Below are 23,212 nucleotides of genomic sequence, written 5' to 3' on the forward strand. Positions count from 1 at the left end.
TCACCCGCCGGCGCGCTTTCCTCCGCCGCAGGCATGCTCCCTGGGCCAGGCACCTCCCGCCTTGCCCATCTCCACTGCCGCCGCCAACATTTCTTCATTCTCGACAGCCCCCCGGCAGCAGTCTGCTTCCTCCCCGCGGCCCCTGCTGCGCCGGGCGTCGGCTGGCGTGCGGTCCAGCGCCCGCCGCCTCCGCGCCACCCTCAGCGCCCCAGCCTGCTTCTCGTCCGCCCTCACAGCCCTCAGCACTGCCCCCTGCACTTCTGAGGGCTGGGTGAGGATGCCGCTGGACAGCGCCTGAGCTGGCTGAGCTGCTGGCGGCCAGCTGGCCACAGCTGGGCAGCCCCTGCACCAAGGGGCTCTTCCTGTGCATGACTTTATCCTTCTTCATTGGATTGACTTGACCATCCTTCACTGCGTTGATGAAACTTTTCCAGCTCACACGTTCAGAGCCGATTAACAGCTTTGTGGGCAGTCGGAGAAGCAAAGTAACATAGCGCAAGCAGAATGAACTGTGCGGCACGGCGGAAAAAGGGAAACACAAGGGAAAAACATTGCTGGCCGGGTATGACATGCCCGGAGTGGCAGCACACATGTTGCAGAGGGAAAGGTGGGTTGGTTTGGCGCTCAAGCGGGGTCAGAGTGCAAGAGCCGGCTGCAAGTGCAGGGGCGGGCGCGCAGGTGCGTCACAGCAGGACAGGGTCAGTACAGCGTACTGCATGGTTTATGGCACTTGGGCAGGGGCGTGCGCTTGGGACTGGGGCTCAGTTGTCAGGAAAATGGGGGACAGAAGGGCCCAGGCGCGTAGAAAATTCTGTGGGGAGGCGGCTGCTGTGGCACCCGTCCCCGACCATCTCGGATTGTGTTTCAGGTCTCAGGCTCCGGGCAGTGCCGGTGCCGAAAAAATGGTGTCAGCAGCCCCACCGCTGTGGCGCCGCCGGCTGCAGCGGCGGCTGGCCCCACGGCCCGCCGCTGCCCAGGAACTGCTGCTGCTGCTGCTGCTGCTGCTGCGCTGCGGCGGCCGCCATGGCCTGCTGCTGCTGCAGGGCCTGCTGCCGCAGCGCCTGCTGGTGCTGCCAGTCGGCGGAGTGCGTTCGCTTGACCATCTGCTGCGCTACCTCCTCGCTGCTGCGCTTCCTGCACCACAGGCGGCGGAGGCAAGCGGCAGGGGCCAGCGATGAACGCCGGGGCAGCCGCACCAACGCTAGTGCAGCAACGGCCTGAGCAGGGTGCTGCTGCTGGGAGGCGGGGCCTGAACGGCGAGGGACACGCCGCCCTGATGGCAGGTTTCGAGCACCACCGCCGCATGCAGTGAAAAATGAACAATGGTGCTTCGACCCCTGCCATTCCAGCAGCAGGCGCCCCCGCCGCCCCGCTCCCCCTACGCAAGTCACCTGGCCATGTCGGCCATGGGCGCCTCGGTGCGCGGGAAGGTGCGGCGGGAGAGGCGGCAGATGTCGTGGTGGTTGTCATAAAAGATCCGCTGGTTGCAGTTTTGGTCGCACACGTGGGCCTGGCCGCTCGTCACGCAGTAAAACATGTTGCCAAACACCTGCTTGAACTCGCACTGCAGAAAGACGGTGGGAGGGCGGAATGGCAGGCTCATTCGCACCGCTAGAGCCAGCCAGGCACACGCAGGGCCGGGGCCATTGTTGCACGGGCGCCAGGCGGCGGCGGCGGTGGTCCCTGGCTGTGCCCGCTGCCGGCCCGCCCCCGTGCAGCTTCCGTTGCGCAAACCATGCCCTGCGCACCTGTCTGGTGCACACGTGATTTTCCTGCTGCTGCAGGGAGCTCCACATTGTGTTGTACTCTCCGTCGCTCAGGAAGCGGTCGCCGGCTTGCATGGCGCTGGACGGCAAGAGCAAGCAGCGCACGCTGCTGGGGCCGGCGGGGGCGAGGCACAGGGAGAGGGGCTCCAGCTTGCCACCCGCCACGCTCGGACAGCCCCAGAGCCACACAAGGTCCGCCGATGAGGCGTGCGGTGCAGATGCAGGCGCGGAGAGTGCGTGATGAAGCAGTTTCTCGTAGTCTGACACAGATGGGCCCAGCATGCCGCAGCGGGACTCAGCACACAGCATGAGAGCAGCGCAGCAGGCCACGTGTCCTCCTTGCCCAGCACTGCAGCAGCAGATGAGCTTTGTGCGGTATCTGGAGCTTGATGCGTTACAACTATCATCTGATCACATAGCACGCTGCCCACGCAGCGGTATCCAAACCATGTCGGCCGGGTGTGCCCATCCCCCGCCGCCAATGCGAGGCTGGCCGACAGAGGCGCTGTTAGACTGCCAGCCGGCTCTCATGTCAGGAGGCCATAGTGCCCGCTGCCACCGACCCAGAAGCTACGGCTCTGCCTCTCCAGGTGGCCCATCAGCGCCGCTCCGGCCCGCTTCTGCATCTCTCCCTGCTGCCGCCGAGCCCACCACGATCACTTGGGGCGCCTCGCCAGCCGCTGCCGCCCATGGCGGTGCTTCCCGCGCACCCTGGCCGCCTCCTGCTGCGCCGACACTCAAGTGACAGCGCAGGGATGCCGGCTGCATGGCCAGCGGCTTGAGCAGCAGCTCGCGCACAGCAGGGTTGGCCGCCAGCAGCGTCACCGCCTCTGCGCCGCCGCTGCAGGCCAGGTAGACAAGGGGCAGGTGCCAGGCACAGTGGGGGACTGGCATCAGCACCCAGAATCCAGGCATGCAGGCCGGCGGCGCAGGGCAGCCAGAAGAGGCCGGAGTTAAATCCACCAAGGGGCAAGCACGCGCTCCGGAACGCATAACCTGCCTGCCGCCCAGCGACCGTGGCTGCCGCCCAGCCACTGCCCGCGCCCACCTGAGCCCCTTGCCGCCGCGCTGCCCCCGCAGGATGGCTGCAAAGGAGCGGTTGTAGGACACCAGCTGGTGCTGGGCGAGGCTGGCATGGTAGGAGCGCTGCACGTGGCTCTCCAGGAAGCCTGCGGGGAGCAGGGTCGGCGCAGGCCAGGCGCGGGCCAGGGTGGCGGAGCGGCGGGTACCGTATGGGTATGACAGCGGGCACGCCAGGTAGGCAGGCAGGCCGGCGGGAGGGGTAGGGCGGCGCCCCGCTGCTCAGGGGGCAGGCAGGCGGGGCCAGGGCGCAGCGACGCCCACTGGACGCCCACTGTGGCACACAATCCACATGGGGCGCCGCCCAGGGCCGCCAGAGGCATGGCAGGCCTGCTGCTGCTCACTGGGGTTGACTATCAGGTCGCCGCGGCCGTCCACAATGGCCACGCGGCCGCAGCGCTTGAAGAAGACCAGAAACTTGGGAGACCTGGCCACTACAGAGAGAGAGAGAGAGAGAGAGAGAGAGAGAGAGTGTGCGTGTGTGTGTGTGGTGTGCGGGGAATAAACAGGGCGGCAGCACCAGTGGCAGCTCCCGGCAGCACCAGCGGCAGCTGCCGGCGGCAGCGCGTCCCGCGGCAGCAGCGTGTCCAGCAGCAGCAGCTCCCACCCAGGTCTTGGCCGTTGATGACCGCCCAGCTGTCCGGCACGGCACGCCAGTACTCCCGGGCGAGCGCGTGGTTGCCGGTGCGCGGCCCGCCAAAGCTGTAGCAGCTCACCGCCACCGGCCGCCGCTGCGGCCGTGGCTCAGCCGCCTTGCCGCCGCCGTACGCCGCAGTGTCTGCAGCGCTGCTGGACCCGCCAGGTTCTGGCTGAGCTGAGCAGCTCCCGCTCCCCGCCGCCGCTGCTGATGCGGCTGGCGCGCCTGACGGTGCGGCCACCACCGCGGCGCTGCAGCCTGCTGGGCTGGAGGGTGCCACCACTGTGGTGAAACCCCACAGCGGCAGGTGGCGGGCCAAGTCTAGGGCACACAGCGTGGCCACAGCACCCCCCAGGGAGTGCCCCGTGACGAGCAGCCTGAAGGGCTGCTGCTGCTGCCGCCGCCTGCTGCTGGGGCTGCCGCCATCGCTGCCGCCATTGCTGCTGCCCCCAGGGGAGTCGCCCCCAGGGGAGCAGCCGCCATCGGGCGGCGGCTGCTCTACGCCTGGCCACCCTGCTGCAGGCGCTGCCTTGGGGGCAGGCGGCGGCGCTACGCCATGGCCGCCCGAGGGGGCCTCGGGAGGCGTGCTGTCGCTGTCGCCGGCTGGCATGTAATGAGAGGGGGAAGCTGCCTCTCCCTCGCTGCCGCGTGCAGCGGCCGCGGCTCCCGCCGCCGCCGCCGCGGCTGCCACCGCGCGGGCGGCAGCTGCCTCATCCTCCGCACTGAGCCATCCCTCCGCCTCCTCCTCTTCCCCCTCGTTCTCCTCCTCCTCTCCCTCCACGCCGCCGCCCTCGCCGTAGCCAGTCATCTCCACTGCGGCAGCAGCAGATGCCGCAGACGCAAGCTCCGCCTCCTCCGCGCCGTCGTGCCGCCCGCCGCAGCAGCGCGCCACTGTGCAGACGCAGCTGGACATCGCCGCGTGGCGCCGCCCTTCCAGCACCTCCCTCACACGCTGTAGCACTTGTGCGTCCAGGCCGTGGCCTGCCCAGGCAGCCATGAAGCCGGCATGGACCAGCGGCCGGGTGCCCAGCAGCAGCACGCCGCGCTGGGGAGGGTGCGACGAGCGCCAGAACTGCGAGCAGCCGCGGGCGCGCCGGCAGGTCACGGCCATGGCAGCGGCGGCAGGCGGCTGGCTGGTGGAGACGAGCCACCCAGTAGCAGCAGGGGCAGCAGCTGGGAGCACGGGGCAGGGCAGGGACACAAGGCCCAGCTGAGCCTCCCCATGCACCAATCCTGCCCTCCCTTCCTCAGGACCGGCCCCCCGCCAGCCCACATATACCATACAGCCCACACAGCCCACACAGCCCACCTGCTGACACGGCTCACACAGCCCACCCAGCCCGCCCGCCCACACAACCCATACCGCCCACCTGCGCGTCTGCCCGCACATTGGCCATCGACTGTGTGCCCCTGAAGGCGACCACCAGCGCGTCTGGGCCCCAGCACAACAGGCAGTTCACAACCAGGGCCGGCTCCCGCAGCCACTCGTAGTGGCGGCAGCGGTACAGCTCCATGGCGGTACGCAGCGACGTCAGCGTGCTGCCGGGCTGCGGGGGCCACGCGGGGGGCGGCGGCAGCAGGGGGGGGGGGTTGCGGGGAGCGGCAGGCACGACGACCGGGACCGGCCGGGCTTGCGAGGGTCGCGGGGGAGGGAAGCAAAGCGGCCGGCTCGCAGCCGGGGCCAGCCGTGCGTGGCGAGCTGCGCGGTGCAAGAGGTGGTGGGCGGGCGGCGGGCCGGGAGGCGGGCAGGCACCCTGCTACACCAACCAACCACGCCCCTCCCGCGCCGCCTGCTGCCCCAGCAGCCTGCCCCGTCGCCACCAGCCGTGGGCGTTCCACCCAACTCACCCGGAAGTGTCGGTAGGAGTGGAGGCACAAGTAGCTGGCCTTGAGGGCGGTCTCCAGGCAGAACAGGGGCTCGTCTGGGTGCCCCCGCCGTGCCACCACGCCCGGGGCGTCGGCCTCGGTCCACGCAAACCGCTGCAGCGAGGCGTGCAGCTTGAGGGCGCAGCGCTGGGGCGGGGAGGGGCTGTACAGGAAGGCTTCCGCCGCCAGCAGAGCAGTCATGCTGATCTGCGGGGGCCCAGAGGCGCACACAGGGAGGTGGCCAGTGACACTGACGCGGGGGCGGGAGCAGTGCAGGCGGTGGAGCATTTCCCCGCATGTAGTTCCCAGTGCGCAGCATCGGCAGGGCGGGCACGCAGTGCGCATGCGCGAAAGCCAGGCGGCGGCAGCAGCCTCACGTGCATGGGCCCCAGGCCCAGCCACAGCAGCATGGTGGCGGTGCAGCTGTTGAGGTTTAGGTAGAAGGCGAAGATGAGGCAGGTCAGGAAGAATAGCGAGGCGGCGACACGCGTGCGCAGCGTCAGGCGGGCCATCACATTCACCACCCTGCAGCGTACGGCACGCACGCTAGGGCTAGCACCACACATTCAAGGTCGGACTCGCACAGCAAGGCCCGGCTGCCGCAGCCGCGCTGCTCCTCGGACAAAAGATGGACCCGCGCAGCGCAGCAGCATGGTGGCACGGTGCTGTGCATGGCGGTACATATACAAGGCGGTGCGGCAGTACCAACCTGTACGGCGTGTAGGGCAGCCGGCGGTACTCCGCACGTACCAGCAGCATGATGGCCAGGAAGGTCAGCGGGGGCAGCAGCATGCTGCAGCGCATGGGGAGGCATGAAGGTGAGGGGCATGCCTGCGGTGTGGCGGCGGGTCAGCCACGCAGGCAGGTAGCCCATCTAACCAACAAAACAAGCTAGAAACAAGAAAGAAGAAAAGAAAAAATGAAAGAAGAAAACAGTGAAGCAGCGCCCTTGCCAGCCACTCACAGGCCGACCGCGGCCACCAGGGACGCAAGGTAGGCACCGCTCAAGCTGCAGACCCTGCACCAGGCGATTCATCAACGCAGCTTGGGAAAGACGGTGAGCACACGTGAGGCAGGAACGCTCCAGCCAGCGGCTCTCTGAGAGGGATGCGGCAGCCGCTGCCCCGCTGCTGGAGAGTCCTGCAGTCCGCTTCCGTGGCCATCCCGTGGCCATCCCCCTGGGAGGAGCTCAGCGGTGGCACTGGCAAGAGGTGCGGAGGGCTCCAGGACCCCACACCCACATGGAACACCCGCCCACCAGGCCCACCCACCAGGTCCAGTGCCTGCAGTCGCTGTCGGGCTGCAGGGCACGCATCTCATCCGGCGACAGCGGCTGCGCACACGCGCCGTCAGTGCTGCCGCTGGGGCAGACGTAGAGAATGTTGGCTCCTGAGGCACGGGGACGCAGCGCACAGCACAGCATGGACAGCACGCAAAGCATGGACAGCAGTGCTGGGCGCACCGGCGCCGCACGCTGCACGCTCCTCGCTGCCTGGCGAGCCAGTTTCGCCCTGCGGAAGCACAACCGCGCTGCGCCAAAGCACACAGACGCAGCCTGCCGGCACCGCAGGGCAGTGTCCCCACCATATACGTCCATGCTTTTCAGGACAGCGGCGACGATAAAGGCCTGAAGGGGCACCCACAGCGCGCAGAAGGCGGCCAGGTGTACCCGCAGCGCCATGCGGGCATCCTCCCTGGGTACTGCAGCAGGCAGGGTGCATGAGTGGCGATGGCTGGTGGTGGGGCGGTTGCGAGGTGGCGAGAACACTCGCAGCGGGCCTACGGCAGCGCAAGGCGGGAGAGGGGGAGGGAGGCTGCGCACGCGGCAGGGCAGATGCGGGCTGGCGCGGCGCTGCTCCCGCCAGCTTGCCTGGACCGTCTAGTGTGATTGGGCTGGAGCCGATGGCAGAGCGGCCGCGCAGCCGCCCCGAGACACTGCTCTGCCGCTTTGTGCGCAGGCCTGCCTTGGTGTCGCTGCCGCCGGCGGCTCGGCAGCAGCAGCGGCCCTGCTGAGCTGTCCGCCAGCGGCGCAGGCGTCGGGCCAGGCGCTGCCAGGAGCCGGCGGGGAGCAGGATGAGGGCACGGCTGATGTGCAGGAAGAACACTGCAGGAGCGGGAAGCAGAGGGAGCCGGCGGGATGGGCTTGCACCTCAGGCGCTGGACAGAGCGGACACTCCAGGAGTCAGCAGGCAGCCAGCCTTGATGACGTGCTGGCAGCCTGGCAGCTTGGACCATATGTGCAGAGGACGCCCAAAACACGGGGCATCCTGAAGGGGTGCCCTGCTCACGTATGTTCCAAGCTGTGAAGGCCACAAGGTTGAGCAGATCCACGGCGGTGTCAAACCAGCCGCACTCGGTCTGCGCAGCAGCACCGATTTGGCGGCAGGCGGCAGGTGCGCGACGTGGCGCCCAAAACAGCAAACAAGCCGCGGGGGCGAGCAAGCAACCATGGCTGGCAGGCAGGGAGGCCTTGCCAAATGGATCCCAAGCAATGCAATCTTGAGCAATTAGAGCCAGGAGACTTTTTTTGCCGGCCCAAACAGAGTGTTCAGCCTTATTTGTTTGATAGTTTGCCACCTGGTAGCTGTAGATGTTGACCGCCAGGTAGGACGCCAGGTTGACCAGCTCCAGCAGGACCTCCAGGCTGGTCATGGCCACCAGGTACTTGCGGCGCGGGCCCCAGCCCTTGCCCCATCCCCGCCGCGCGCCGCGCGCCAGGCTCGCGCCGAACCAGGCGCCCACGCCGCCCAGCAGCGCCAGGCACAGGCTGGCCACGGTGAGGTTTACCGCCTCCAGCTGCACGCCGTGCATCAGGGAGCTGCTCTCGGGGCAGTACCTGCAAAGAAGCAAGGGGGCACCAGGGTGGCTTTGGTGTGCGTGTGTGTGTGCGCGTGCGCGTCTGTGTGCACGTGTGCGCGCGATACAACGGCGGCAGATGGGCGGCACACACAGCGGAGCTGCTTGGGGCGACGGCGGCGGTCAGCGGCAGCAGCGGCCGGCCGCCACTCACTGCACCACGACCTCCCAGATGAGCAGGCCCCAGGCCGCCAGGCCCAGCACCCCCTGCGGTGCAGGCCAGGGGCAGCGGCAGGGGCAGAGGAGCAGCGTGGGTTCTGATCCAGCAGGCAGCGAGTGCGCCGCTGGCAGGCGGGCGAGAGGCGGGACGGAGCCTGCCTCTCAGCCTCCTCAGCACCACACCTGGAAGAACAGAACACGGCGTGTGTGCGCCTCGCTGATGAACTCGATGCGGAGGTGGGGCGCCCCATCCGTCGCGCCCCTTTCTGTTGCTAGGCCCTGCTCGCAGTCGCCGCCGGCGCCAGGCGGCAGGTCAGGCGCGCCCGCCGCCGGTGCTTCGCCCGTCATGTCAGCCTGATCATGCCGGCCTGGAGATTCCGAGGTGTGGGCAGCAGAGGCACAAGGGCAGCGCGGCAGGGATAGGCACGGTTTGCTGGCGGAGAGTGGGGCGCTCTACGGGGCCCGCCACGGGGCAATTATTTGCACGAAGGGCTGGCAATTGTGCAGGGACACGTCGCGCGATGCTTAACCTGCAAACGGTACGCCCAGCCAAGTGGCCGCCCAGCGCCGGCAGCAGCTAGGGACGCAAATGAGCTCCCGGCCTTGGGAGCTTGCATGACTGCAGTGACGCCTCTGCCGTCGAACCTCAAATTCTCCAGTTGCTGTCCATGTTTGGATCCAACGAAGCGTGCCGCAGGGCCAACGCGGGGTCTGCCGCACCCGGCGCACGTCAACGTCCGACTCCTGGTGGATGCGCCATCAGCACAGCACGTACAGCTTTTTGTGGCAGCATTTCTGTGCGCGGCGCATGACCAGACACTGCTAAGCAATGTCCCAACACAAGCTGCCTGGTTGACGAGGAACCGCCGCATGAACCGCCCCCGCCGCCGCCAACACAGCATGAGGTGTTTCAGCTGACTCCCCAGCGCGCTGTCTTTACCGCCCGTCCTGTCCCAGTGCACCGCAGCAAGTCTCAGTTTGCAGCCCCGGCGCGCCTTTGATCGCCGGCCCAGCTGCCCTGAGACCGCCCCAGCGAGGGCGCGGGCCGCAGGTGGATGGCGTCAGACGAGAAGGATGACAAGCCGATCAAAACTCTGACGGCGGAGGACATCCGGCTGCTGAAGACGGTGCGCCTCCGATCATGCAGTTTCCAGGGCCCTGGCGCGGCTGCTGGCTGGGCCAAGGCCACCCACGCAGCGATCGTGGTCGGCTGGGGCGGGCGCAGGGCCGAGGCGGGGTGGAACGCGCCCCACCCGCTGCCGCCTGGTGCCTGGCGCTGCACGGCTGGCTCGCCACCGACTGCCCCACCACATCGCCTCCATGCAGTATGGCGCCGGCCCCTACTCCAGCAAGATCAAGAAGCTGGAGGGCGACATCAAGGAGATTGCCAAGAAGGTCAACGAGGTGTCTGGGGTGAAGGAGAGCGACACAGGGCTGGCGCATCCGTCTCGCTGGGACCTCGTCTCTGACAAGCAGGCGCAGCAGGAGGAGCACCCGCTGCAGGTGGGGGCGCGGGAATGCGGCTGCTTTGGCCCTGCCCGTCGCCCCGTCCGCGGGAGGGAGCTTTTGGGGCTGGGGCCGCCCGCGCCACCATGCCAGACGCGTGCGACGCGGCGGCTCCCTGGCGTTGTCTTGCCACCGGTGGCGGGTGGCTCACCCTGCCGCGCCCTTGCGCGTGTTGCAGGTGGCGCGGTGCACCAAGATCATCAGCCCCAACACCGACGATGCCAAGTATGTGATCAACATCAAACAGATTGCTAAGTTTGTGGTGGGGCTGGGAGAGAAGGTGCGCACTGGTGTGCTGGCCGGGGGTCTGGCGACCGGGTGTCCGGGGCCGCGAGGCGGAGGCATGGCGGGGCTATCAGCAGGGGTGGGCAAATGCCGCGGCGCTGCCGGCACCAGCCAGCCCCGCGCATGCCGCTGCCCGACACTGCCAACAGCCGGCTGCCGAGCCTGGCAGGAGGACGCACCGCACTGCGCCGCGGTGTGGTCCCACCCAGCCCGCTCCCCGGCCCGCCCGCCATCTATGTTCCCACCTCCCCTGGGGCGCCCACGCACGCAACACGCGCATCTATATGCCCGCCCCCCGCAGGTGGCCCCCACCGACATTGAGGAGGGAATGCGGGTGGGGGTGGACCGGCAGAAGTATCAGATCCAGATCCCGCTGCCCCCCAAGATCGACGCCAGCGTGACGATGATGACGGTGGAGGAGAAGCCCGACGTCACATACTCCGACATCGGCGGCTGCAAGGAGCAGGTGCCGCCCCGCCGCCGCCCCGAGGCGCAGCGCGCATGCGGCCTGCCGGGCCCGCGCGATCGCAGGCCGGATCCGCCTGCTGCGAGTTGGGGGCACGCACACCGCCTTTGTGTGTCATTTCAGGCAGCCACAGCCACAGCCCCGTCTGCGTAGGCGTAGCCCGCTGTGCCTGCCTGCCTACCTGCCTGTCCTCTGCGTGCCTGTACCCCTATCTGCACACCCCTCATGCTGGCTCGCGCATGCGCTGACACTACCTTCCCCTTCCACCGGCCCACCCTGCCCCGCCCCGCCCCGCCCTGCCCTCCAGATCGACAAGATGCGGGAGGTGGTGGAGCTGCCCATGCTGCACCCCGAGAAATTTGTGGCGCTTGGCATCGACCCGCCCAAGGGCGTGCTGCTGTACGGCCCGCCGGGCACAGGTGGGCGTGGCACGCGTTGCATGGCGCTGCTGGTGCTGGCGGTGGCTCGCCTGCTGGGCCAGCGGCTGCGCCGGATTTGCAGCCCGACGGATGCCACAGCCTGCCCCCAGGATGTGCTCGCCCGCCTGCCCTGCTCCTCCGCGTGCCCAACCCTGCACCTGTGCCCCTGCTGTGCCGCCCTGCCTGACCCCCTCGCCTGCCCGTCGCGCGCAGGCAAGACGCTGCTGGCGCGGGCGGTGGCCAACCGCACCGACGCCTGCTTCATCCGGGTGATCGGCTCGGAGCTGGTGCAGAAGTATGTGGGAGAGGGGGCGCGCATGGTGAGTTGCTATATGGAAAGGGGGCGCGTGGTGACCAGGCGGGCGGGGCGTAAAGGAGGCGTTTTGCAACAGGGCAGCGGCGGGCGGCCGGCGGCCGGCGGCGCCTGGGAGGGGCGGCCGGCTGGACAGCAGGCTGGCGCGGATGCCGTTAAGCAGGGCTGGGGGCGCCTCGAGCGGCGCGGGAAATGCAGGCCGGGCCTCTGCTGCTGCCGCCAGCTCGCCGCCGCCACGTCTGCCTACCTGCAACCTCGCTGATCCTTTTCTGCCGCTGATGCCGCTGATGCTGCTGCTGCTGCCTGCAGGTGCGAGAGCTGTTCCAGATGGCTCGCGCCAAGAAGGCCTGCATCATCTTCTTCGACGAGGTGCGGTACTGCTGTACTGCTGGGTCTCTGGCTGGAAGCTGTACCGCTGCCGTGGCTGGAGCCCCATCGCACAGGGGCAGCCCTACCCCTGCGCCCGCTCGGCAGCGGACTGCCGCACCGTGCACCTGCCAGCCTCCCGGCGTGGTCCTGGCGCTGTTGCTCCACTCGTGCTGGCTATCTTGCTGCCCAACCCACCTGCCGTCTCCTCCTACTTGCCCTTTCCCTCCTCCACGGCAGGTGGACGCCATCGGCGGCGCGCGGCACGACGACGCCAGCGGCGACAGCGAGGTGCAGCGCACGATGCTGGAGATTGTGAACCAGCTGGACGGCTTTGATGCGCGCGGCAACATCAAGGCACGCGCGGCGCGGCGCGGGGCTTCCAGCCAGGCAGCGGCCGGCTCTCGCGGGCTTGCGCACCTGCCTGCCTGCCTGCGTGCCTCCCGGGGATTGCCTGTTGCGCGGCTGGCGCCGGACAGGCCTGCCTGCCTGCCTGCGTGCTAGCAGTGTGTGTCCTCACGCAGCAGCGCTCACCCGCCCCGAACACTCCCTCACCCCCTCCTGCCCCCCTGCAGGTGCTCATGGCCACCAACCGACCAGATACCCTAGACCCCGCCTTGCTGCGGCCTGGCCGCCTGGACCGCAAGGTCGAGTTTGGGCTGCCAGACCTCGAGTCGCGCACGCAGGTGGGGTGTGCGACAGTGTGGCGGGCTGGCGGCGCGCCGGTGGCTGGGCGAGGAGGCGGGGCAGGTGGTGGCGGCGGCCTACGCGGAGCGAGGAGTGTGGCGCTGCTGCCGCGGTGTGCGCGACCCTCTGCCTGCCTGCCCCGTCGTCGCTCACTGCTGCGCTCTGCCCCCTCCTCCTACCGGCCCTCAGATCTTCAAGATCCACACCCAGGCGATGAGCATTGAGCGGGACATCAGGTGGGGGCGATTGCAACAATGTTCGGGAACGAAGAGGAATATTAATAGCTGTGCCCAGTGCCCTTGCCAGCCGGTGGCAACCCCAAGGGGCGGCGGACCATGCCTGCGGTGCAGCTGCTGGGCCACGCCGGCTGTCCTGCCTGCCGCACAGCCCTGCCATGCCGTTTCATGTGTGGGACGGCTCCCTGGGTGCCTGCTTCCATGGTGGCACACTGCGCTGAGACCAGTTGTGCCCATGCTTGGCCTGAGACCCGAGCCATCACTTCTGTCTGTCCTCCTTCTGCAGGTTTGAGCTGCTGGCGCGCCTGTGCCCCAACTCCACAGGGGCCGACATCCGCAGGTGCGAGGTGCTGCCAGGCTGGCCAGCTGGGGGGTCCGGGTCCTGGGGCGCAGCCCGACACGAGCCAGCCGCTCGACGCTGCAGTCGCCCGCGCTCGTGGCCGCCGCTGCCCGGCCGCCGCCGCGGCTGCCCGGCCGCGTCATCGTGGCCGCAGGCGCCCGTAGGTGGCGCCAATCCCTTGCCCGCCTCACCCGTCGTCTCACCCATCGTCACGCGTGCCTGCCCTGCCCCCTGCCCTGCATTGCCCTGCCTCCCTCACTGCAGCGTGGCCACTGAGGCGGGCATGTATGCGATCCGGGCGCGGCGCAAGACTGTGACTGAGAAGGACTTTTTGGATGCGGTGAACAAGGTGGGTGTGTTTGGTGGGGGGGGGGCGGTTTGGTGGGTCACCCAGGCATGCATGGGCCGCTCGCGCGCTGCTGGCTCATGGCGCGTGTGTGGTTACCTGACCCTGCCTGCCTGCCTGCCTGCTTTTGGGGCCCAACACACCCGGCCGCCTGCCCTCCAGCTTTTGAAGCCGAGCGAAAACCAGCTGCCTGCGTCTGCCTGCCTGCCTCGCCCATGCAGGTCATCAAGGGGTACCAGAAGTTCAGCGCCACCCCCAAGTACATGGTGTACAACTAGGCAGTACATCAGGCAGTACATCAGGCAGTACATGCTCGCAGCGCAGGGCTTCCGCCTGGCGCTCGGCGCCTGGCGCTGCGCGGCAGCCTCGGCGAGGTGCCCGCCGTGTGGGGGCTGCCGCTCACCTCACTGTAACATCAGCAGCACCAAAGGAAAGGCTGCAGAGCTTGTTGCTGCAGAGCTTCGTGCAGTAGTTGATGTGAGCGCCGTTGGGCTCAAGCCAACGGCGCACAACACGCGACCAGCATGCACTACACCCTTGCCAGGCGGCATCCGTTGGCTTGTGCGGCGGCTGTGCAAGGCCGTTGGCAGCAATACTAGTCGGCGCCACCCTTCCTGGCGTCTGCTACAGCAGCAGCCTTGCACAGCCGTCACTGAAGGGTGGCCACCATCAATGTGACGTAAGGCTGTGGTGCCCCCCAGAATCCAGGTCTGCCTGCCGCGCATGGCTGGGCGCCCCGCCTGCCGCCGCTCCCGACGGGCGACCTGCCTGCGGCGCCAGGGCCCCCGTAGCCTCTGGCGCGCTTCCCGGCGCGTCTGAGCGTCGACGTGACCCCATCAAGCGCGTAATGGCCGGCGCTTAGCTTCGGCAGCAGCTGGGCGGCCCAGCTTCCCACTCGCTTCAAGTGGGCGCGTAAGGCCCGGAGCCACGAGTATATAACGGCCTCCTTGCGTCCTCCAGGCATCACCTAGCTCATTGAACCCAAACAGCAACCAATCATCAAGCTTCTCCCTACTCCTTGCCGGCCTCCCTGCACGCCCAGGTCCCCGCACCCACAGGTCAGGCCCACCCTTGCACAGACCCGATTGCAGCTGAGCTTGCCAATACCCAGCATCATCAGCCAAGCAGTGGGCGGGCTGCAGCCGCACATGTGCCTGCCATGTATACCGCCGCCTGCAGCTGCTGCCGCCATCCATCCTCACCTCACCTCCCCCATGCCGCTGCCATCCCTGCTGCCCTGACCCTCCCGCCCCCGCCCCTCCTCTCACCGCAGTCACCAGGCCCGACACCCGTCATGCTGAAGCTCACCGCCCTGCCCCTGGCCCTGCTGCTGCTGGCGCTGGGCGGCACGCTGGCCGCTCCCGCCACGACGGCCCCCTCCGACCCCCGGTCTGCCGCCAAGGCCTTCCTGGCCCTGCCGCTGGCCACGCGGCTGGAGGTCATCGAGCTGTCCGAGCACGGCGAGCTGCGCCGCACTGGCGGCGGCTTGAACGCCCGTGCTGCACTGGCCGCCGGCTACTCTCCGAGGGCGGTCGCCTACCTGGGGGCCCACGCCGCCGATGGGCCCACCCCCCCGGAGGATGGCGCTGTCAGCACCTCGTCCGTGGGCTCTGTGGCCGTCAAGGCGGCGGTCAAGCTGATCCTGAAGAACAAGGCGGCCATCACCGCCAAGCTGGAGAAGGCGGTGGGGCGCACCCTGGTGCGCGCCTACCTCAACATGGACAAGCTCTGCACCATCCTCGCCACCGTCTCCACCGTGGACAACACCATCGACGGACTGCTGTCGGCGGGCGTGGGCCTGCTGCTGCCCCGCCACATGCAGTTCCTGGTCTCGCCCATCGTCTTTGTCATCCGCCTCTTCCTGCCCCTGCGCTGAGCCGGGCCCGGGCCGCCCAGCGGCCAGCGCCTCCTCGCCACCTCACTTTCATCAACACACTCAGTATCGCTGGACTCCCTGCTTCTCTTTCTTTCTCGAGATTTGCCCCACATTTCATTGCGCTATGATGCCATTATGCACTACTGGCAGCTGTGTTCCCCACGGTAATAGATGATCGACTCGCACTCGCAGCACAGGGAGAAGGGGGGCAGCGGGCATCCCGGTGCCTGCAGCTGCGTGCCTGGCCAGCCAGCTGCGCGCTCCGCGGCAAGTGGGCTGCCGCCCGCTGCCAAGCTGCGCCCGGTCAGTCGCTGACCCGCTTTGCGCGCTGCTGCCCCCGCTATTGCAATCCGCAGTCAGACATCAGTCCCTGCAGGAGCCCGCCTGCTCTCGAGCTGGATACAGGCTTGACTGACCCTTGGGGCCTGGCTGGGGATGTGGGGGTACTCCCGCTGACAGCAGGTGGCGGCACTGGCGGCCGGCAAGTGGCGCGCCCCCGCATCATCCGATGGGCTCTCTGTGCCGATGCTGCAGCTTCCGTGCCACATGGGGCTCACTGACGCAGGTGCCGTGTCCCACAGGAGAGAGTGAAGCAGCAATGTTGGGCGCAGGCTGATGTCCGACACCCACCAGTCCCATGATCGATGAACCACGAGCCGGGAACCCCAACGGACGCCGTTTGGGCCATGACACGCTGGCAGATGCCGTGCTGAGGCGGGCACCGCACAGACGCCATGTCCCGTGCTTGCCGCGGGCGCATTCATACCGTGTGCCCTCCCACACTCGTTGTAGCCGGCACTGGCACCATGCAGGCCACCACAGTGGCGTCGGCGGGCCAAGCTCGGCTGGCCGCACAGCAACGCCGCGGGCAGGCACCCGGCAGAAGGGCCCCCAGGAGCCAGGTGGGTGTGAGGACAGTGCCTTCGACCGCAATGCAGCAGCCAGCGCAAGGCGGGCAGTTGCGACGTCATGTCAGCCGGGCTGCGCCCCGGCCCGGCGCTGCCGGTTTCCTGGTTGCTCTGTGGCAGCGCATCGCGATGGGTGCGCGGCGGGCTGGGGCCGCCCCCCAGCAAGCCGTCGTGGTGTTTAAACTCTGCCGACAGAAGGGGACACCGGCTGCAGCAGCCAGCCCCGGCTCCGTTTCGAGCAGCCCCAGCCGCCCAGGAGTTGCTTTCGAGGGCCGGCCGCCCAGAGAAGGCTCACCTCCACACGCGCCGTCGCCCGACGTCGTGCGGCCCCGCCCCTCACTACCACCGTGCGCCCTGCCGCCTGCCTGCCCTGCCCGCAGGTCGTGGCCGCGGTCGCGTCCCTGCAGAAGAGCAGCAGCCCGCTGCTGGAAGGGCTGGTGGCGGAGGGCATCATCACCGCCGACGAGGCGGTGTCCTGCTCGCCCGACCAGCTCGAGTTCCTGATCCGCAAGCGCTTTCGCCCAGACTCCACCCCGGAGCAGGTGCGCAGCTGGCGCGCAGGCCCCATGCACGCACGCACGCCTTCTACGCCGGCCGCCTGGCACGCCACCGCCGCAGCCAGGCCGCTGCGGCCTCGTGCATGCACTTTGCCCCGCCGCTCCGCATGCCCGATTTTTGCCGCGCTGCCCGGCCGCTCGCCCCAGGCCGCTGCGCGCATGCATCCAAGCGACCCGCACCCCCTGTGCCGGCCCGTGCTGCCCGCGCCTGCAGGCCAGCATCCAGGCGTATGTGGCAGACGGCGTGATCACCCAGGACGAGCTGGAGAAGTGCTCGGCGGACCAGCTGGAGTTCCTGATCCGCAAGCGCTCCTCCTCCCCAGAGGCCTCCGCCAACGTCGTGCCCTGGTCCTCGCCTTCCAAGGTGGGCAGCAGCGGGGGCGCGCCGCGGGCGGCGGAGCGGGCCAGGATAGGGGAGCGGTGGCGGGCGTGGGGAGCTGGCTGGCATGTGTGGTTTGCATCACGGGGCCAGCTCCCTGCCATGGCCAGCTGCTCCGGCCATGCTGGGCCGTCGCCAGCCGCCATGTTGCTCAGCTGCACGAGACAGCAACGGGAAACGGAGCCTCTGTGGCCGTCTGCTGCTGCAGGAGGCGCCGCAGCACACCGGCAGCGACGCCGTGAATGGCGAGACTGTGGGCGAGGACCCTGCGTGGGTGGGTGGCAGCTTGTTGGTGTGTGGGAGGCACGCTGCACTGCCGCTGGCGCCATGGCCTGCCGGCCTGCTGCCGCGGCAGGCCGCAAAGCGGCAGGCAGCAGCGCGCGGTGCGCTGTCTGGCGTCTGGCGTGCGTCCTCGGGTCACTCTCTTCCCGGTGCTGATGCTCGCATGTTGGCCGGTGCAGGGCGGCATCCAGGCCTACATCGCCAATGGCATCCTCACGACCGATGAGGTGGAGAAGTGCTCTCCCGCGCAGCTGGAGTTCCTCATCCGCAAGCGCAGCCCCTCGCCGCCGGCCAAGGAGGCGCGCATCGCGGCCCGCACCCCGGCGCGGCCCGCGCCCAAGGTGGTGGAGCCGGAGCCCGAGGCGCCACAGGAGGCTGAGTTTGTGCAGGTGGGGGCTGCCGCCGGTGCCTCCTGCTGCCGCTGCCTGCTGCGCGAGGCTGCTGCTGTTTCTGCTGCGGCTGCTGCCTGCTGCGAGAGGCTGCTGGCGCTGTGGTCTTGTTGCCTGCCCTGCCTTGCTGCCTGCTGCACAGCTGGAAGGGCTGGCTGCAGCTGCCGCTCCGCGAGCCGCCAGCTGTGTTCCCTGCCCGCCCGGTGCCTCCTCCCCGCCTCCCGACCTGCCGCTTCCCTGCCCCTGCCCCCTCCGCCTGCAGCTGAGCCTGGAGGAGTACCTGGCTCAGGGTGTTGTGACCGAGTATGAGATTGAGATGTGCTCCCCCACCCAGCTGGAATTCCTCATCCGCAAGCGCACTGAGGTGGCCACCGCTGCCGCCTCCTCGCCGCCCGCCTCCCCCAAGCGCGGCCGGTCGCGCGGGCCCGTGCGCGTGCCGCCGGTGGCGGCCGTGCAGGCCGCCGCCGCCTCCGCGGCGCCGACGGTGGAGGAGGAGGAGGAGGCGCCGCCGCAGAAGCTGGTGGTGCCGCGGGCGCCGCCGCTGACGGTGGGTGCCGCGCGGCGCGGGACAGCGATGCACTGCCGGCCGGTGCAGGTTGCGCGAGCCACCAGCGGAGCCGCCTCGGCTCAACGCCTGTGTGGCTGGCCCCTTGCGTGCCCGCGCCTGGGTGCAGGATGACCCCGACATGCAGCGCCGCTCGCTGAGCCCCGTGGCGCGCAAAATCCCGGAGCGGGAGCAGGAGGGAGGCATGCCCTGGGTGCGCCTGCTGCCCTGCTCGCCCGACCGCCTGCCCGCCTGGCACAGCGCTGCGCAGGCGCTTTGCCAGCCAGCCTGCCATTGGAGGAGCACCCTGCCTTGTCCGGCCACTTGCTCTTCCCTTGCCTGTTTTGTGTTGGCAAGCAGCCGGGGCAAGCAGCTGCCGGTGCTGCCCTGTGCCGCTGCTGATGTGCTGCCTGCTGCCGGCGCCCCTGCTGCGGCGTTGCGTGCAGGCAGGAGCCATGGCTGCGGCAGGTCTGACCGTGGTGGGCCTGTCGGCAGGCCTGTACTTTGCTGGCCGCGACAACGTGCCGGCACCGGCGGCACCCTCGGCCATGCAGCAGCCTGCGCCAGCCAAGGTATGATGCGGCGGAGCGTGCATGCGCGGCGTGGGCAGCGGGCAGGCTCGGCCGGCTCTTGGGTGCCGGACGTGCCTTGTTGGTTGCTGGCTGTGCCCCTGCCACCTGCCATCCAGCGCCCGCTCCGCTCCCCTTGCTCGCACTGCCGTGCAGGCGCAGACCGCCAGGCTGGCAGACAAGGTGGAGGTTCCCAAGGCAGCTCCCCAGGCGGTGCCCCCGCCGCCAGCGGCAAAGGTTGAGAAGGTTGAGAGCAAGGCGGCGGCACCGGCCAAGGTGGTAGCGCCCGAGCCCAAGGTATGCCTGCCGCCCTTTCCTGTGCAGGCCATGCCGCAGAGGCAGGGCAAGCAGCACGCATGTGCTGCTCATCCCTGGTTGAGCAGCCGACTGAGGCTGCCTGGTTGGGGGCTGGCTGGCCCGCCATGGGATGCTGGCGGCGCGTCGCCGCCTGCCTGCGCGCAACCCGCCACCTGCTGGTCTGGTTTGTGTCGCAGGTGGAGGAGAAGAAGGCAGCGCCGGCCCCTGCCGCCGCTGCACTGAAGACTGACACCAAGCCGGCGGTGCCTGCGCCGCCCAAGGTGTGTCACCTGCGTTGCAACTGTGTGTTTGTGTGTGTGTGCGTGCATCACTGAGGGTGCGCTGAGCATTTGGGCGGTGTTTTCTGGCTGCTGACGGCCGCCGTCTGCTTCTGCTGCCGCCGCTCCTTCCGTGCTGGTGCAGCAGGAGGAGGAGAAGAAGCCGGCCTCCAAGGTCATGGCCGAGAAGCTGGCTGCTGAGCTGGCGTCCGACCTGGCGGTGAAGCAGCGGCCGGCGGCGGCGCCGGCCGCGCCGACCAAGCCCCGCAGCAGCGAGCTGTCGCGCGGGCAGTCGGCGGCGGGCGGCACGCTGGCCGCGGCGGGCGTGGTGCTGGCGGGCCTGCTGGTGCCGGGGGCGCGCGAGGCGCTGTTCAGCCGCTTTGCGGGCGAGGCGGCGGTGCTCAAGACGGCCAGCGCCAAGACTGCCAGCCTGCAGAAGCTGGTGGATGCGCAGCAGGGCGACCTGCGCATCCTGCAGGACCAGCTGGCGGTGGCGCAGGCAGAGTACGGCGCCGCGCTGTCCAAGCTCAACGGGGCCAAGGGCGCGCTGGCCAGCCTCAGCAGCCGCGTGGTCAGCAGCGAGAAGGCGGCCAAGGGTGAGCAAAGAAGCGGCTGCGGCCTGGCTGGCTGGGAGGGCGCGCGCTCGTCGTCGGGGGCGTGTTTGTTTGTGCTAGACGACGGCGGCTGATGCTGCCGCCTGACCCGGCTGCCCGCCCCCGCTCCCGCCTGCTTGCCTGCAGCGCTGGTGGCCGACCTGGAGCGCTTCCCGTCCAAGGAGGCGCAGCGGCTGAAGAGCGAGGCCGCCACCATCGCCGCCTCCGTCTCCACGCAGCGCATGGCGGTGGAGCGGGCACTGGCCAAGGCGCTCAAGGACCTCTGAGGAAAGAATGGAGGGGCCGCCTCTGTGACACGTCGCCTAGCCGGCAGGTCCCGCCTGGGTTCCCAGCCATGTCCGGCAGGGCCGCGCCGGGCCAGGCTGCCTGACGTGACGGTTGGGCAGCGGCTGGCCCGTGGCGCCGCCTCTCGGCCCTTTGTACGCCCCTCGCCTGGCCGCCGGCGCCGATTGCGCACCGCGCGATGGCGGCCCACGCCCCGATTCGTTTTCCCGCCCTGACTGCGACCCCTGGAGAAGAAAGGAAAGAACAGACAGCCCTGCCCCGGGCGCCACTTAGCCTCTACCTCGATTGATACCCTGACGAGCCTCGTGCCACCTCCTGCTCTCCACCCGCACCCCACCCCCTCTGCTCCTCCTGCCGCCACCGCCACCACGCCCGCTTCCCGAAAGCTTGATACCATGCGCCCTGCCATCCCCACTTTTATGGCGCACTGCACTCGCAGTCTACCTCCATTCAGTTTTAGAGGGCTGCCGCAACCCCCGCCTGTTAATGCCGCCCCCGCCCACATACGCTTTCTGCCGGAGCCGGCGGCCCGGCCCTGCAAAGCTTGCTGGCTTGGTGTACTATGGCCATTCCTGCTCAGCCCGCATGCCCTTTGCCCGTCCCTGGGCCTAATTTAATAGTTGCATTGATGTTGTTCTGTCAGCCGTCGATGCGGCGCTCGCGCCGCTCACGCCCCATCGGCCCGGCGGCGGCGACCTTCTAGCGAGAGTGGGTGCCCGTCCCAACGTTTCTTGACCAAAGTTCATTGTAACGGACCATGGTGCCCACAGCCTGGCTGCAGCTCTCATTCACCGAGGGGCAGGGAGGTATGGAGAGGTACCGTGAGGTAAGCCGCCGCAGCTTCTCTTGCCAGTTCTTGCCGGCTGCCAGCTGCCGGCATATGCATCTCAGTTCGATTCACGCGCTGCCCTGATCGATTTGAATTTGCGTCTGTGCACGTTGTGGGGCTGTTGTTTTCTTCTGCCAGCTGGCGCCCTCCGGCCGGCGCGGTCGTGAAACCCGCTGTTGGCACACAACCCTTCAGGGTGACGAGCTGCTGCCGTGAACCCCTTGTCGAGATCCGTGAGGATTGCCTTGGCAAGCGAGGCCACGAAACCCATGGCTCGAAGCGCCATGCGTCCCATCTTCCTGGCGGCCTGCGTCGTCTTCCTGGCCACCAGGCACGTCCTGTGGACCCCAGAGATGTGTCGGAAGCAGCGCGATGCCCACACGTTCATGCCAGCCGGCCTTGTGCGCTGCAGGGTGCCACCGGCCGCCGCCCGCACTACCGCCGTCGCTCTCCCGGACGGCAAGCCCTATTCCATCGGCCAGCTGGTGGACCCTGTGATCATCTGGGTGGATCCCAACACTGGCGTGGACCAGGGAAGGACGGGCACCAACCCTGCGCTGCCGCTCAAGACCTTCAAGGCGGCGTGGGCCAAGGTAGGGGCGGCGGCCACGTTGCTTGGCACACCTGGTGTGGGGTGCATCGTCTTTCGTGGGTGTGGTGGTGGTGGTGGTGGATTCAGTGGGAGAGAGCTGCGGGCACCGCGCCCAATGAGCGCTGCGGTGCTCAACCCCGGCTGTGCCTGCAGGTCCCAGCCAAGCCCACCCGGCCGCATCGCATCCGCATCAAGAGCGGCACCTTCAACCAGGCGCAAGGTGGGGGGCATGACGTGCATGCTGAGCACAGCGCCGTGCCGCACGTGGCTGACGACTGCTCAGCAAAGTGGGACGCTGCACGGTGCAGCGGCGCCCTGCAAAGCGCTGGGCCGCAGAGCAGCAGCCAGGCCACGACTCCAGCTTCTGCCGCCGCTGCCGCCGCTGCTGCCGCCGCTGCCTGGCTGCAGTCGGGGAGTGGCTGGAGTTCAAGAACGGGACCTACAAGGCGCCCATCATCGTCGAGGCCGCCGCCGGCGCAACAGTCAACTTCAACGCCTACGTCTCGGTCAGGTGCGCGCGTGCCTGCTGGGCTTTGGGCGTGTGTGGCTGGCTAGGTTGATGGCTAGGCGGCTGCCTGGCTGGCTGGTTTGTGGGATGGCTTGCACTGCTTGCTATGTTTGCTTGGCTGCGTGCCTGCTGGGCTTTGTGGTTGTGCGGCTGGCCGCGTGTCCAGCAGCAACAGCAGCACCTTGAGATGTGCGTTGCAGGTTCTGCCGCTACCTCTACTTCATCGGCATCCGCATCAACTTTGGGGGTGACTCAGGTGGGGCGCCCAAGCAGCCCGGCAGCGGCGGCAGGCCTGGCCTGCATGTTCAAGTGCTCCTGCCCTGAATCCTGCCCCGCCTCACTTGCCCTGCGCTGCCCGACCCGCTTGAGCTGCCCTGCCCTGCCTGTGTGGGACCACCCAGTAGGCTTCGCCCTGCCCTGCCCTGCCCTGCCATGGTCTTGTGTAGACGGCGACCACCCTTTCCACGCCGAGGGAGTGACCGGCCTTCTGATGCGCAAGGTCCGGGTACGGGGCAAGGCCACAGGCACTCCCTCCACTCGGGTAGGTGGGCCGGTCGCCTGCAGGCCGTGTTGGTGCCGCCAGCAGCAGCAGTACTAGCAGCAGCAGCAGCAGCAGCAGCAGCGTGACCAGCAGCGTGACCCGCCTGGTGCTCTGCACTCTCGCCAGCCAGCCACTGATGGATGGGCTGCTGCAACGAGCCGTTCCCGGTTCGCCGCCAACTGCCCACCACCACACAACCCCCCCACCTCCACCCTCCCCCCCCCCCCACCACCACCACCACAACCAGCGCTCATGCCCATGCCTTCACAGCCTTTGACTTTCCTTCCCATCCGACTGCCCCCGCAGGAGGTCGTCAAGTTCAACCAGTGCAAGGGCGTGTATGTGGAGCAGTGCGACTTTGCTGTGGCCACAGACAACGCCATTGACGCCGTGGCGGTGCAGGTGGGCTCAGCCTCAGCCTGTAGTGGCCTGCAGT

The 23,212-nt window shown here is 68.7% G+C and overlaps 5 protein-coding genes across 5 annotated transcripts in view; 3 read left to right on the top strand and 2 right to left on the bottom strand.

Annotated features, from left to right (window-relative positions):
- Positions 1–908: 908 nt before the first annotated feature.
- On the bottom strand, positions 909–1,841 carry CHLNCDRAFT_141939 (hypothetical protein; the record flags this gene model as incomplete). The annotated part of the gene is made up of 3 exons (XM_005850191.1): positions 909–1,134; positions 1,392–1,564; positions 1,749–1,841. The coding sequence occupies 3 exons, from the start codon at positions 1,839–1,841 to the stop codon at positions 909–911; spliced, it is 492 nt and encodes a 163-aa protein (XP_005850253.1).
- A 495-nt stretch (positions 1,842–2,336) lies between these two features.
- CHLNCDRAFT_141940 (hypothetical protein) lies at positions 2,337–8,712 on the bottom strand (the record flags this gene model as incomplete). Its single annotated transcript, XM_005850192.1, has 16 exons — positions 2,337–2,607; positions 2,815–2,935; positions 3,122–3,280; positions 3,454–4,555; positions 4,854–5,030; positions 5,332–5,556; positions 5,727–5,874; positions 6,059–6,142; positions 6,314–6,367; positions 6,621–6,738; positions 6,934–7,050; positions 7,172–7,453; positions 7,638–7,707; positions 7,927–8,185; positions 8,360–8,412; positions 8,548–8,712. 16 exons carry the CDS (start codon positions 8,710–8,712, stop codon positions 2,337–2,339), a joined length of 3,405 nt encoding a protein of 1,134 aa, XP_005850254.1.
- Positions 8,713–9,419: 707 nt separating this feature from the next.
- Positions 9,420–13,754, top strand: CHLNCDRAFT_56025 (26S protease regulatory subunit 7; the record flags this gene model as incomplete). The annotated part of the gene is made up of 13 exons (XM_005849938.1): positions 9,420–9,491; positions 9,691–9,867; positions 10,049–10,150; positions 10,457–10,621; positions 10,929–11,040; positions 11,254–11,360; positions 11,663–11,722; positions 11,960–12,076; positions 12,295–12,405; positions 12,596–12,642; positions 12,929–12,982; positions 13,247–13,331; positions 13,550–13,754. The coding sequence occupies 13 exons, from the start codon at positions 9,420–9,422 to the stop codon at positions 13,604–13,606; spliced, it is 1,266 nt and encodes a 421-aa protein (XP_005850000.1). The 3' UTR covers positions 13,607–13,754.
- Positions 13,755–16,010: 2,256 nt separating this feature from the next.
- On the top strand, positions 16,011–20,287 carry CHLNCDRAFT_141943 (expressed protein; the record flags this gene model as incomplete). The annotated part of the gene is made up of 12 exons (XM_005849939.1): positions 16,011–16,106; positions 16,493–16,654; positions 16,884–17,033; positions 17,257–17,322; positions 17,510–17,719; positions 17,982–18,266; positions 18,394–18,477; positions 18,710–18,835; positions 18,989–19,129; positions 19,327–19,410; positions 19,553–20,003; positions 20,148–20,287. 12 exons carry the CDS (start codon positions 16,011–16,013, stop codon positions 20,285–20,287), a joined length of 1,995 nt encoding a protein of 664 aa, XP_005850001.1.
- Positions 20,288–21,419: 1,132 nt separating this feature from the next.
- CHLNCDRAFT_141944 (hypothetical protein) overlaps positions 21,420–23,212 on the top strand; it is a gene marked incomplete at both ends in the record, with an annotated part of 4,290 nt that continues 2,497 nt past the window's right edge. Inside the window, 6 exons of the mRNA XM_005849940.1 lie at positions 21,420–21,728; positions 21,881–21,947; positions 22,136–22,238; positions 22,436–22,491; positions 22,682–22,776; positions 23,083–23,178. Of these exons, the coding sequence (XP_005850002.1) occupies positions 21,420–21,728; positions 21,881–21,947; positions 22,136–22,238; positions 22,436–22,491; positions 22,682–22,776; positions 23,083–23,178 (726 nt within the window). The remainder of the gene's footprint in view (positions 21,729–21,880; positions 21,948–22,135; positions 22,239–22,435; positions 22,492–22,681; positions 22,777–23,082; positions 23,179–23,212) is intronic.

This window comes from Chlorella variabilis, assembly GCF_000147415.1.
Source record: "Chlorella variabilis unplaced genomic scaffold CHLNCscaffold_4, whole genome shotgun sequence".
Lineage (NCBI taxonomy): Eukaryota > Viridiplantae > Chlorophyta > Trebouxiophyceae > Chlorellales > Chlorellaceae > Chlorella > Chlorella variabilis.